This window comes from Populus alba, chromosome 11 (assembly GCF_005239225.2).
Source record: "Populus alba chromosome 11, ASM523922v2, whole genome shotgun sequence".
NCBI classification, from domain to species: Eukaryota; Viridiplantae; Streptophyta; class Magnoliopsida; order Malpighiales; family Salicaceae; genus Populus; species Populus alba.
This window is the reverse complement of record NC_133294.1, coordinates 22702259-22716663: the sequence shown is the minus strand read 5'-3', so window position 1 is coordinate 22716663 and position 14405 is coordinate 22702259. Positions and strand designations below refer to the sequence as shown.

General features: G+C 36.3%; 2 protein-coding genes across 2 annotated transcripts; one reads left to right on the top strand and one right to left on the bottom strand.

Annotated features, from left to right (window-relative positions):
- The first annotated feature begins 6794 nt into the window (after positions 1–6794).
- On the top strand, positions 6795–8432 carry LOC118029506 (monolignol oxidoreductase AtBBE-like 13). Its single transcript, XM_035033415.2, has one exon. It carries the CDS (start codon positions 6795–6797, stop codon positions 8394–8396), a length of 1602 nt encoding a protein of 533 aa, XP_034889306.1. The 3' UTR covers positions 8397–8432.
- A 3173-nt stretch (positions 8433–11605) lies between these two features.
- On the bottom strand, positions 11606–13498 carry LOC118029507 (monolignol oxidoreductase AtBBE-like 15). The gene has a single exon (XM_035033416.2). The coding sequence runs from the start codon at positions 13474–13476 to the stop codon at positions 11878–11880; it is 1599 nt and encodes a 532-aa protein (XP_034889307.1). The 5' UTR covers positions 13477–13498; the 3' UTR covers positions 11606–11877.
- Positions 13499–14405: the final 907 nt, after the last annotated feature.

Sequence of the window (14405 nt, the reverse complement as noted above, 5' to 3'; positions counted from 1 at the left end):
TATTTTCTTCTCCGCCACACTTGATAATACTTCATCAACTAATGCTAAATGTATGTTAGCAATAGCATTGCCATCCATCTCATTTTATTTTGCATTATAAGTGATCTCCGCGAGCCGATCCCCAATTACTGCCAAGCAAATGTCTTTCCTTAATATTTCCTTGATTCTCATTTTCCACAGTGAGAAATTGCTCCCATTGAACCTCTTAATCTTGTACTTTGCAGCCATTGTATTCACTGAGATCTATTCAGCTATCACCGTTTCACAGATCTGTAACGTATATAGAAATAGTATCGTGTGAATAATACTTCATTAAGTAACTTCCTAAGAAAGATTTGAGGGGTCACAAACGGTCCCGGTTAAAACCCAATCTCCTGAGACAGAACTTCCTAAATTGTATTTAATCACAGCACTGACTTTCTATATACGCCAACAGTAACGTATGTGAACAGTAATGTATTGATGAACAGTACCGTGTAGGTGAATAATGCCGTAAACATGAATAGTAACCGTAAACACGAATAACTTTTGTGTGTTAACAAAACCAACCAAGAATGCTCTGATACCACTATTAGGATACTAGCATGCAAACCCGACAAGATAAAAGGCAAGGGATAGGATAAAATAAGAAATGAGACACACAAGAATTTATATGGTTCACCTAATTAGGCTACGTCCATGGGCAAGTATGAAGGATTTTACTAAGTAATGTGGGAATTACAACCTCTCTCAAATAATAGGAGAACAACTAAGAATCTCTCTATTACTAAGAGAAAACACATCACTCACGTGGATGTTCCAGCCCATAACTAATAAAAGGGTTGGTTACTATGTTGTCCTCTGCCTCCTTTGTTGGCCTCCCTTTCTCTCCTCTATCTTCCCCAAATGTCCCCCCTTTTTTTGTAATATTTCTCTCAGGTTGTTCCCTGCTTTCTCTTCTCTATATAGTCTTTTTCTCTTTCGGTCTCTCTAAAAAAAACTGTCGGTCCTCTCTCTCAGTCTCCCTTACTTTCTCTTTCAAAAATCCTTCCAGTTCCTCTCCTTTTGTTTTCTCCTCTTTTGACACTCCCTCCTCTAGTATTTATAGGCAGAGGAGGGGAGGGCCACCTTGCCCCTGTCATGGCGCAGGGTAAGGTGAGCCGGGGGGGTTGTTCGCAGGGTATGGTTTTTTCGGTATAGTGGTGTCAATGAAGGGACAAGTCGGGTCGTCGTTGGTTTTTTAGGTTTTAGGAGAGAGAGGGGGGAACAAAAAACGGGGGGGGGGGGATGCTTCTTCTTCCCCTGCTCTCTGCGTGTCTAGGGGAAGAAGAAGGCTTATGATACCGTTCAAAATGGCACCGTTTGCTTCTTTTTTTTTTTATGAAATGCATGAAATGGCGCTGTTTTGACCAAAACACGCTGTTTCATTTACATAAAAACAAGTGCCAAAATGCATCCAATTTCAAATCAACCCCTTCAATTTGCACGCTTTTTCCTTTGTGGTCCTTGGTTTTGGATTTCTTCAATCAAGTCCCTAATTGGCCACCAGACTTCAATATGAATGCAATTAAGCCCCTGATTTGACCAAATCAACTCTAAAAAAATATAATTTGACCCCAGAACTTTAATTTCTTCTGATTAAAACCCAACTTAACTTAAAAATAAATTTTTCATGCAATCAAACTTTTCAATAATTCAATTAAACCTTCAATAAAATTTAATTGAGTTCATAAACATCTAATTTCGTACTTTTCTTCCTCAAATAATTTTTTTTTAATCAATAAAGCTCTCATTGGTCAATGATATACTGTCAAATTTCAACATTTATATCTTTAAACCTCATCAACCAATTTTTGACCTTTTTTTGGGCGCTCTAGCATCCTCTTTTCACTGATATATTTTTTTGATATATTATTTTTTTCAATTTTTTTATTTTCTCTTTTCTTGTGCGGGGACCCAAAATGGGTTACAATAAGCCCCACCATTGTCTTCGTCCCTTCATCTCAGAACCGGAGGTGAGATAACATAAATAAGAGGGAAGGAGTAAAACAAAGAGTCCAGAAAGCAAAGGAAAACTAAAACAGAGGAGAGGAAGCAGTGTTGGTGGAACAACCCTTCCACACTGTCATCTTCGTCTGCAACTGCAAGTAACAGGTTCCAAGAACTAGGGTGATTTGTTTTTCTTTAAGAACAGAGGCAAAGAGAAGACGATAGGGAGAGAACTAGAGGAAACAGTGGACACATAAGGAGAACAGAGACAAATAGAAGAGAAGAACATGTTACACCAAGAGAAAGCAAAAGAAGAGAAAAAAAAAACCAAAGGAAAAGTAAATGAAGGGAGGAACAACACGCCATCGCCTTTATCCTGCTCCCAGGTAAGTGCATCCAGTTTTGCAAAATAATTCCTCAACACTGTGCATTAGAAATTTAATTATATGGTGACTGCAGGAAGCATGCATTAACCATTCACGCACACTAGTGGTTCCTAGTCAATGGCATGGGCTAGTGAACAGGTTGAGCCGGCTAGGTCTAGTCTAGCCCAGCTCATATAAGCTAAGCTAGATCCACCTAAAAAAAAAAAATTGAAACAAGTAATACACACACACACACACACACACATATTTGCATGCATAAAAAAAAATACTTAAGTTTATTTTATTATATTTTGTTATTATTGCTTCTTTTTTTTGCTATGTAATATTTACCAATACTAGAGTTGAAAGTATTCGTCGTTGAATATTCACTAATGTTAGAGACATGAATATCACAAGTAAACCATCATAGAATAAACCAACAAACTTTTAGAAATTTAAGACAAAACCAGCAATGCAACTTACCTCAAGTAGGGTGTGTTAGGGGTGCTAATACCTTCTCTAGCCACAACCAGTCCCGAACCATACAATCTCTGTTGATCAGTTAAGGTTTCTAGTGACCATAATACTAGGTGACGACTTTTTAAACATACATTTTCTCACAAAAAACAAGATGTCAAAAATCTATTTTTTCCATTTGAATTTTTAAGATCACCATAATATCTGTTGTGACACATCCCATCGGGCAAAGGTATCATTGCTCAGGGCAATACATGGTCTGAGACAAGATGATAGGCCCTTACTGATGGCGTCGATAGTTGCGCCTAACCCATATTCAGATCTTGCCTTTATGGAGCAGCTGGTTAGGGCTTTGGCAGCAGGAGCATCCAGAAAAGCTCCAAGACCAGAGAGGGTGGGCACTTTCTAATTAAGGAAGACGCTGAAGTCACTGAATATTGGTTGAGAAAAGTGGAAAAGGTTATAGATTAGAAGCAGTTGCTAGAAGAAACACGGGTACAATGTGTGACCTTGACTACTAGTGTTGGTGGGAGACTGTTGAGGAAGATATGGAACTGCTCAGCAAATCAAGCAAATGTAACTATCAACAAGAGAAAAATCAGGAGGAAGATTACGAAGACTAACTGAATTGATCTGCTCCACGTCTGCTGTTGAAGTTTTCAAATGTTGATAAGATTTTACTGTTGAGATTATTAGGCTGTATTCAAACTCTATAAAGAGTCATCTTATACCTGTAACATTTGTGTGTGAAAATTATATTCTCTACCTCACTATCTTCTAAGTTTATATGGTATCAGAGCCACAAAAAGACTAACGTCTCATCATGTCTTCATCTCCTTCCTCATCCACTACAATCCTTAACTCCTTCTCTTCTTTGATTCCCACAATAATTCCAATCTCTAACATTGTTTCACTCAAGTTAACTCCTGATAATTATCCTCTTTGAAAGACCCAATTACTGCACTATTTCCGTGGACAAGATCTGTATGGCTACCTTGATGGTACAATTATTCTTCCTCCCCAATGATTGATACTCTGCATCCTGATACAGGTTCACTCACCCAAGTTTCCAATCCTGCACATTTTCAATGGTTGCGACAGGACAGTCTAATCCTTAGCACTCTCATGTCTTCAATGACTAAAGGTGTTCTAGCTCAAATAGTCTCTTATGCCACCTCTCATCAGGTTTGGCGTGCACTTGAAACAAACTTCTCCTCACAATCTCGGGCTCGTACCATTCAGGTTCGGACTCAACTTGCCAATGCAAAGAAAGGCAGTCAATCTGCCAATGACTATTTCTTACTGATCAAAAGATTAGCCGATGAACTTGCTATGGCTGGCCAACCTCTCAAATGTGATGACATCATTTCCTATGTTCTTGCTGGGTTAGGATATGAATATGACAGCTTTGTCTCCTCGATCTATGCTCGTCATGATCCAGTCACTCTTGAAGAAGTATACTCTCTTATAATTGTTCCAGAATCTAGTCTCAATCGTCATCATCAATCTACTCCTGCACCCCCTGTTGAAGCACATTTTGTCCAGCGACAATCGCCACCATACAACAATAGAAGTAGAGTAGATTCTCGGGGAAGAGGTCGCCATAACACCTATCGTGGAGGAGGTGCTTTCTCCTACAATAGAAATGACACATATAATTCTTCTGCTATTGTGTGTCAGGTCTGCGGAAAACATGGTCATTCTGCTCGCAAGTGCTACCATCGTTTTGATCTCACCTATCAACATTCTTCTTCTCCTTCGAATAAACAAGCCTTTATTGCAGCCAACAATGGTGGCTAGGAGAGTGATTGGCATGCCGACACAGGTGCTACTCACCATATCACTCATGATATGGCCAATCTGAACCTAAAGAGTGATGACTATACTGGTACAGATCAACTTCAAGTTGGCAACGGTTAAGGTTTGCATATCTCTAAAACTGGCAATTCCTCTCTTCATGCATCATCACATTCCTTTATATTGAATCACGTTCTTTTAGTTCCTCAAATTCAGAAAAACTTACTTTCTGTCCAAAAATTCTACATTGACAATAATGTATATTTCAAGTTTCATGATCAATATTTTCTTATGAAGGATTACTTGGGAACCGTCCTTCATCGAGGCCATGTCAGTAATGGATTGTACATTTCTCAACCAAAAATGTTCCTCCTCGTGCCTTTTCCAGCGTTCGCATTTCCTTTGATCAGTGGCACCATCGCCTTGGTCATGCTACTTTTCCAGTTGTTCAACGTGTCCTGTCTTCAAATAAACTACCAGTTGATAAAATAACAAGGCACTCTGTGTGTTCCGATTGTCAATTAGCCAAAAGTCATGCTTTGCCGTTTTCAAAATCAACTTATGTGTCCAAATCTTCATTGGACTTAATCTTTACCGATGTCTGGGGTCCAGCATCTGTAGCCTCCACGACCGGTGCTCGATACTATGTTAGTTTTCTAGATAATTATTCTAAATTCTTATGGTTATTTCCAATTAAATTTAAATATGATGTTGAGCGTGTCTTTCTTCAATTTCAATGTTCTGTGGAAAAACAATTTGATAATAAAATAAAAGTTGTCCAATCCGATTGGGGTGGTGAATACCGTCGTCTTCATAATTATTTTCAAGCCAATGGCATAGCACATCGTATTGCATGTCCTCATACTCACCAACAAATTGGTTCCATTGAACGAAGACATAGACAAATTGTTGAGGTAGGTCTTAGTTTATTAGCACACTCGCATTTGCCTCTACTTTATTGGGAAGATGCTTTTACAACTGCCACCTTTTTAATTAATCGCATTCCAACACCCATTCTCAATAATTTGTCACCGTATGAAATGCTCTATAACCGGGTCCCAGATTTTTCTTTCTTACGTGTCTTCGAATGTGCATGTTGGCCTAATCTAAGACCTTATAATAAACATAAATTAGATTTTAGAAGCAAATCCTGTATTTTTATAGGCTATAGTGTTAATCATCACGGATACAAATTGTTTGTGATGAAACTTTCAACGAAATTGGGATCCTAGAATCTCTGTATTGGTCCAACTTGAAAGTTTAATAAAGAACCTTAAGCACATGCATTTACACAAATATAAAAAAAAATCAGAAAATCTTGATTTTAGATACCTAGTGTCAAGTCGTGCTTTATAAAAGCAGACAACATAAAACGAAGATACACTGTTTTGTATTTTTTATATATATATAATTTATTGATAAAACCAGAATACGACATTCTAAAAATCAAAGCAGACAACATAAAAGGAAGATACACACAGGCAATGACAGCTAACAAAAAATCTATAGCAAAGACACTGTTTTGTATTTCTCATTATCAATCTAAACAAATACCGTTCCCAAATGCAAGATGCTTGACACGTTTAATTAACCAAAACTTTCAATAGGAACGTGCATGTTTTGGCCGATCAAATATTTTTCACATACCGAGAATTATGCAGAAAAAAAAAATCATATTAATTCAATAATTTAACATATTAAATGAAATTTCAAGATATTGTTTACTTTATTCTATAACACTCTCTCTTACATAAAAATTTTTTATGGTTAAAACTTGTAAAGATTTATATTATTTTATACTTAATTTTTATATATAAAAATAAAAATAGTGAGATTCGAACTTATAATTGTTTGGTCATTAAAAATCTAATATCTTATTAAAGAACCATATAAATCTAATAATTTAAGTTAATAGTGAAATCTCAAAATATAATATAATTTATATTAATTGTTTGATGCAAATAAATTCTCAAAAAGTTTAACGTAAAAAATTTAAGATCCCAGTTATATCAATTGTTTAGAATCATAATTAAACATTTTACAGCAAAGAATTGAGAGTAATATTATATTTCTAGGATAATGTAGTGATTAAACCAATTTACGATCAACTCCTCACAGCTCCTCTATAAGAGCACCTTGAGACTTCAATTCTTGAAGACAACCCAAAGAAGCAAGAAAGCAAGCAAAATGGTGCCTTCAAGTTCTTCCATACTTTCAATGCTTCTGGTCCTACTCCTATCTCCGTTTATAGTTTCACATGCACTTCAGGACAGGTTTCTGAAATGTGTCTCGAGAAATTCAGCATCATCCTTTCCTTTTTCCACTGTCTTGTATACTCCAAAAAACTCTTCCTTCAATAGTGTTTTACAATCTTCTGCTCAAAACCTCAGGTTCACCTTGCCTTCAGTACCGAAACCTGAGTTTATCTTCACTCCTTTACAAGAATCTCACATCCAAGCTGTTGTCATTTGCTCTAAGCAGCTTGGAATTCACCTTAGAGTCCGTAGCGGAGGCCATGATTTTGAGGGACTCTCTTATGTTTCAGAGATTGAGTCACCTTTCATTGTTGTGGACCTTGCCAAGCTCCGGTCCATCAGCGTTGATATTGAGCACAACAGCGCGTGGGTTCAGGTGGGTGCCACGAATGGTGAACTTTACTACAGAATTTCTGAGAAAAGCAAAACTCATGGCTTCCCATCTGGCACTTGCCCAACTGTATGTATGGGCGGGCTAATTTCAGGAGGTGGATATGGTGCCATGTTGCGAAAATATGGCCTTGCAGCCGACAATGTCGTTGATGTTCATATAATTGATGTTCATGGAAGACTTCTAGACCGAAAAGCCATGGGAGAAGATCTTTTTTGGGCCATCAGAGGAGGCGCAGGTGGCAGCTTCGGAATCGTCACCGCCTGGAAGGTAAAATTAGTTCCTGTACCATCAGCTGTGACAGTATTTACCGTTACCAAGACGTTAGAACAAGGTGCAACTAAACTCCTCTATAGATGGCAACAAATTGCTGATCAACTAGACAAGGATCTTTTCATCAGAGTTCAAATTCAGACAGCTAATGTCAGTAGCCACGGTAAAAGAACTATCACCACCTCTTACAATGCCCTGTTTCTTGGTGACGCCAACAGGCTTCTCCAGGTAATGAAACACAGCTTCCCTGGATTGGGTTTGACACGACAGGATTGTATCGAAACAAACTGGATCAATTCTACTGTATATATGGCAGGCTTGAGTAACAATACTTCTCCTGAATTTTTCCTTCAAAGAACGAACCCGGACAGGGCCTACTTCAAAGGCAAATCTGACTATGCCAGAAAACCCATACCTGAAAAGGCACTTGAAGGGTTATGGGAGAAGTTATTTGAAGCAGAGAGTCCTCTAGTAGTGTTCACTCCTTACGGTGGAATGATGAACCGAATTTCAGAATCTCAGACTCCTTTTCCTCATAGAAAAGGTACCAAGTTCATGATCCTTTACTGGTCCAGCTGGCAAGATGCAACGGAAAACGTTGCAGAGCATATAAATTGGACTAGGAGGGTTTACAGTTACATGACACCTTATGTCTCAAAGAATCCTAGGGAAGCATATGTGAATTACAGGGATCTTGATTTGGGCATGAACAGAAATTCTAACACAAGTTTTGTTGAAGCGAGTGTTTTTGGTACCAAGTACTTCAAGGATAACTTCTACAGGTTGGTGCATGTGAAGACCAAAGTTGATCCTGAAAATTTCTTCAGGCACGAACAAAGCATTCCACCACTTCCACTGCACATGAGATAAAGAAATTGAAGTGGAATTCATCGCCAGGGAAGCTTTGTTGGACCTTTTTTTTATTAATACTTTAGCTAAATAAAGAAATGTCATGTTGTGCAATCATTCTGTCTTGCGGTTTTTTTTATTATAAATAAAAGCTTTGCATTAATTTCACCAATAGTACTTCCACCGTTGTCTATAAATTATAGTTTAATTATTTTTTCATTTTACTTTTTTTTTTAATTTACACTTTATATTCTTTGTCAATTCAAAGCTTAAAATAAAATAAAAAGATGAATATACTCTCATATATATAATACAACACAAGCATACAACTCCCCCTTTCTTCATCCATTATATCCCTTCCCTTCTTTCTTTTCATTTTGTTTTGTCTAAACAATCAACAATCAAAGTCCATTCTAATTAAACTGAAAAATTAAACTTTAAAACACAAAATCAAAATTAATGTTTTTTACTCTAAATGAATTTGATGAATTAGAATATCTAGATTTAAATTTTCATTTCAATTAGATTAATCCCTCATCTAGGGTTTTTTGAAGAATTTTTTACAATACTTTCACTGGCATTTTTGTTAATTCTATGCATTAAGAGGTTTTCAGTTATTAAATGAAATATAATGGCAAACTTGTAAATACTTAAATATAATTTGTTGACTCTTTTACGCTATGATTTTTATTAAAAAAATTTGGTAGGTACTACCAATTAGAAGTCATCTATTAATTATACTTTATAATAATTGTTCTACAACTTTTTTATGTAGCTACCTCATATTTTCATCATTGAATTGAATGTCTATTTCAGGATAGGCAAGAACCTAGTTTTAAATTTTTTTTCTTGCAACACCCTCCTCGTCCCTCCACTGGAATGGTTTAAGCTGAGTTTTTATTTTTCTGTAAAAGAATATTTATCTAGTAATTTGTGGCAGCATATACTATGTTTTTCTATTGCCTAGTGCTGTGGTTATTTTTTTTTTTCTATAGTATTATTATTATCCAGAACTCCCTTCTTAGTTTTTCGTAGAAAACTGTAAAACCAGAAGAAGAAAAAATTCTTATGAGTGACCATTGAAATTTTGAATGGACTCAATTTTTGAATTTTCAAAATAAAAAATAATAAATAATTTGAGAATTGAATCAAAATAATACGAAAATAATACGAGTTGGAAGTTTTGAAAACTAATAGGGATGAAATTATAAATTTAAAAGTTAATTTGAGGAGCTTAATTGAAGAATTAACAAGTGAGAGGATGAGAGAGGTGTGTTGGAAAGGTGTAAAAGTAATAGTTGTTTTTTATAAAATAATTTTGTTTTAGTTTTTATGAACTTAAGTAATGCATGTTAAAGGAAGTTTTTTCATCCTAGGCTTTCTAGGTCTTCTCATTATCAAAATAAGTTTGAAAAACTAATTTTGAATTCAAATTGCATTAACATATAAGATATTTTAAATTGATAGTTATTGGATTTAGAACCTCTTGCATGATTTTTATGTTGTGATGTTATTTATTAGTTTTTTTTTTATTTAAATATGTTTATTTATATTAGTGTGACTTGTTGAGATAAAAAAATACATGTTTTAGAGGTAAAAATATCAATTTCTAGGGGTTGACAGTGATTGGGATTTTTAAACATATTTTTGGGTTTAAGATAATATTCTTTATGTTCTGGAAAAGAAAATTAAAATATCATCATAGAAGTCGGAGTTTGACCGTCAGATATTGCTATACACACCGTCCAGACAGCCCGACGTTCACGTCAGTTTAAAGTGCAACAAACTTTTACAAATTAAATAATATTTTTTTATTCCAAAATATTAGAATCTTCAACATTTTCTCATAAAGTAAAGTATAAATAAATAAATAAGGACGTTCTTCACGTTTTAAGTTCATGACATGATTATGCGGGCCGGCCCTAAATATTGACCATCCATATGATTGTTATAAGTTTTTTTTTATTTTATTATTATTAATGTGATTATTCAGATTAAATTACGCATAATTAATTTTATAAATTATTAAATTAACAATTATTTAAGTATTTACACCAAAAAAAAAGATATAAACATATGTTTATACCATAACATTAGTACTTTTATTAAATTCAATTTACTGTAATAATTTAATTCAAAAAATTTATCACTCCAATCCTTATCTAAGCTAAGTTTTAATTTAAACAAAAAAACTATTATTTTTAGCTAAACTCTGTAACTATTCCAGGAGAACAGTAGCTGCCTTTGAACAACATTCGCCTTAATAAGTGGTACAGTAAACATGATGGCAAATTGACTGCCTTCCTTGGCATTGGCAGGTTGAGTATGAATTTGCATGGTACGAGCTCTAGACGGTGAAGAAAAATGCATTTCAAGAGCTTGTCAAACCACCTGAGAGGTGGTATGGGAGACAACTTGAGCAAAGACACCTTCCGTCATGGAAAATATAAGAGTGCTCAGAATGAAATTGTCTTGTCCTACCCAATGAGAATACATAGGATTTGAAATTTGAGTGGTTGCATCTGTATCAGGATGCAAAGTAGTGTCGACAATTTGGGGAGGAATTTTGATTGTGCCTTCCGGAGGAGATAATTGTCAAAAGTCAGTTTGATGGAAACAATATGTGAAATAGGAGAAATTGTAACGATGGAGGGGGAGAGATTATCAATACTGGTGGAGGAGGAAGGAGAGGAAGACATGTTAAGATGTTGTCTTTTTTTAGAGCTGTGAAAAACAGAAGGATAAGAGTAACAGAATGATAAGTTTTACTGGTTCTTCAGTACTTTCTTTTTCATACAAGTAAACAGGGTAGCTTTGTAAGGCTACCCTTGAAACACAACACAATCCGTGTATCCACATCAACTGGGTCGACGCTTCTGCTATAAAAAGACACAACTGAGTGATTCTTGAAGAGTTTTAGTACAAGAGAATAGCTAAATCGTAGTGCTTTCAAATTTCTAGATAATGATAGAAATATCAGATTATGTTATCTTTCTTAATCTTCTCCTGAGGTTCTCCGGTTGACAGCTAGTAGTTTATTTTTTTGGTTTGTTATTCAACTCCAAAGTTTTCTCTACGTTGCTCTGCTATTCTCCCCTAAGCTCGTAAGACTTGTAATCTTGAGGTAAAGGGTTCAATTCAAGTCTTCACAACATTTTACGTGCGTGATCATTAATACCAGACTTAAGTGGATCGTTAAAGGCACATTAGCATATTATTCAATATTTTGTAAATTGTTCACCAAATTGCTGTATTTTATTAAATAATTTAGATCTGATCATCATCGAGGATTCAACAACAACGATTATTGTACGTCTTTCTACTAAATTTCGACTGCTACATGACAGAATAGCTTGCTTATTACACATCATTTTGGGACTGCAATTATTGTTTATTTAACCAAATTATGACAACAAATCAAGGATGCTGGTTCTGTAAAAAGCGCGTAAACATGGTGATCTAACCACCCTTCTTTCTGGCCCTGTGTTATTCTTCAACTTCTCTATCTCATGTGAAGTGGAAGAGGTGGGATGCTTTGTTCATGCCTGAAGATGTTGTCAGGATCAACTTTGCTCTTCACTAATGCCAACCTATAGAAGTTACCCTTGAAGTACTTAGCACCCCAAACACTTGCCTTAATAAAGCTAGTGTTAGTATTCCTGTTGATGCCCAGATCAAGATCCCTGTAATTCACATATGCTTCCCTTGGATTCTTGGAAACATAAGGTGCCATGTACTTGTAAAGCTCCCTGATCCACTTTACGTGCTTTCCAACATCCCCTGAAGCATCCTGCCAGCCAGTTACATACTGGATCATGAATAGATCACCCTTTCTATGGGGGAAAGGAGTCTCAAACTCGGAGATTTTGCTCATCATTCCACCAAAAGGATTCCATATCATGAAACCGCCTTCTTCTTTGAAAAGCCTTTTCCAAATACCTTTCAGTGCAGATTCAGGGATAGGTTCCTGGACAAAATCTGACTTGGCTTTGAAGTAGCTCTTCAATACGTTAGTTGCTTGAAGTAAAGCTTCGGGAGGTGTATTGCTCGGATAGCTGCCAGTGTATAGCACAGATTCGAGCCAGGTAGTTTCGATGCAATCCTTCTGTGTCAAGCCCAATTCTGGAAAGCTAGATTCCATTACCCTGAGGAGTCTCTTGGCATCACCAAGAAACAAGGCATCATAGGAAGTTGTGATAGTTCTGTTGCCTCTGGTACCGGCTGTTTGAATGCTAACTCTAATGAAGAGGTCTTCGTCTAGTTTGTCAGCAACTTGCTGCCATCTATAGAGGAGCTTAGTGGCACCTTGTTCCAAGGTCTTAGTAACTGTAAAGACTGTTACAGTTTCTGGAACAGGGACCAATTTTACTTTCCAGGCAGTAATAATACCAAAGCTTCCTCCTCCTCCTCCTCTGATTGCCCAAAAAAGTTCTTCTCCCATGGCTTTTCTATCAAGAATCCTGCCCTGAGCATCGACTATGCGAGCATCGATGACATTGTCAGCACCGAGGCCATATTTCCTCATCATAGCACCATAAGCACCACCCGTAATGAGCCCACCCATGCCTAAACTGGTGCAAAGGCCAGCAGGGAAACCATGCGTTTTACTTTTTTCAGCAATCCTGTAGTAAAGTTCACCATTTGTGGCGCCTGCCTGAACCCAAGCGCTATTATCTTCGATGTCAACGTCAACAGACCGTAGCTTGGCAAGGTCTATAATAATGAAAGGGGATTCAATCGCAGAGACATAAGAGACAGCCTCGTAATCATGGCCTCCACTGCGAACTCTAAAGTGAATTCCAAGCTGTTTGCAGCAAACAACAGCTGCTTGAATGTCGGATTCATTGAATGGTGTGAAGATAAACTCTGGCTTTGGCACTGAAGGCAATGTATACCTCAGGTTTTGAGCAGTAGAAAGTAAAACTGTGGTGAATGAAGAGTTATTAATTGGAGTGTACAAGGCAGTGGAGAAAGGAAAGGAGGATTCTGAAGTTGTTGAGAGACATTGTAGAAACCCATCCTGAATTGGGTTTGAAAATACAAATGGAGATAGGAGTAGGACTACAAGTATTGAAAGAATGGAAGCACTTCGAAACACCATTTTTGCCTGCTTCTTTCTCTATCTCCCTGGCTTGTGTATCAAAACCCGAAGCCCCAAGATTACTTATATAGTAGTCTTGATGAGTATGAGTCACATCATTCAGGGATTAAATGTAAGCCTTATCTTCAACAACCAACAGGCAACTTGGGGCTAGATATTGGTCATCCATGCTCTTCCCATGTGAAATTCCTGCTTTGATAAATATTTTACCTGACTTTTCTGCGAAAGGGTTCTTCAGAAACTAGACGGAAACTTGTTCTGGTCACCATTTGGTTTCTCATTACATTACTCCATTCACATGATCTTAACCATTTCTTAGTGCTTGGAGCTACATGTGTTGCGCTATTAGAGTTCATACTGGCTCCAACCCTGTGAGATTCTGAAACAACCTGCTTCTGCAACTATTGAAAATCTCGCTGGTAGGACAACATTATTCGTTTACATACTTTAGTCCTAGCCCGCAGCCAATCAAGAAATTTAAAAAACTACAATTCTTAATTGATTGCCATTCACACATATATTATTTGGTTGGTATTAATTAAAAGTCATCTCTTAGTTATGTTTTGTAACACTTATTCTACGACTTTTTTTTTCTTCTTTCAAAACTGGGTTTCTTCAAGTTATAATTAAGAGAATTTGACCTATTGTCAGAAGTATCATTGAATTGAAAGTCCATTTCAGCATTGCAATTTGGACCCACCCTTGTATGAAATCCCTTCATGGAGATGGTTTTAGCTGAGTTTTTCTTTTTATGTGGAAGAATATTTATCATGTAATTTGTGGCGGAATATATTATATTTTTTATTTTTTGTTACAATTATTCTCTAACACACCCCTTTAAATGAAAATTTTTTAAGCTTGAAACTTGCACAGACCCACATAATTTTGTACTTAATTTTTTAAAAATTAAATGACGATAATAAGATTTG

Coding starts and splice junctions, on each gene's coding strand:
- LOC118029507 (XM_035033416.2), bottom strand. CDS start 13,476: ATGGTGTTTCGAAGTGCTTCCATTCTTTCAATACTTGTAGTCCTACTC.
- LOC118029506 (XM_035033415.2), top strand. CDS start 6,795: ATGGTGCCTTCAAGTTCTTCCATACTTTCAATGCTTCTGGTCCTACTC.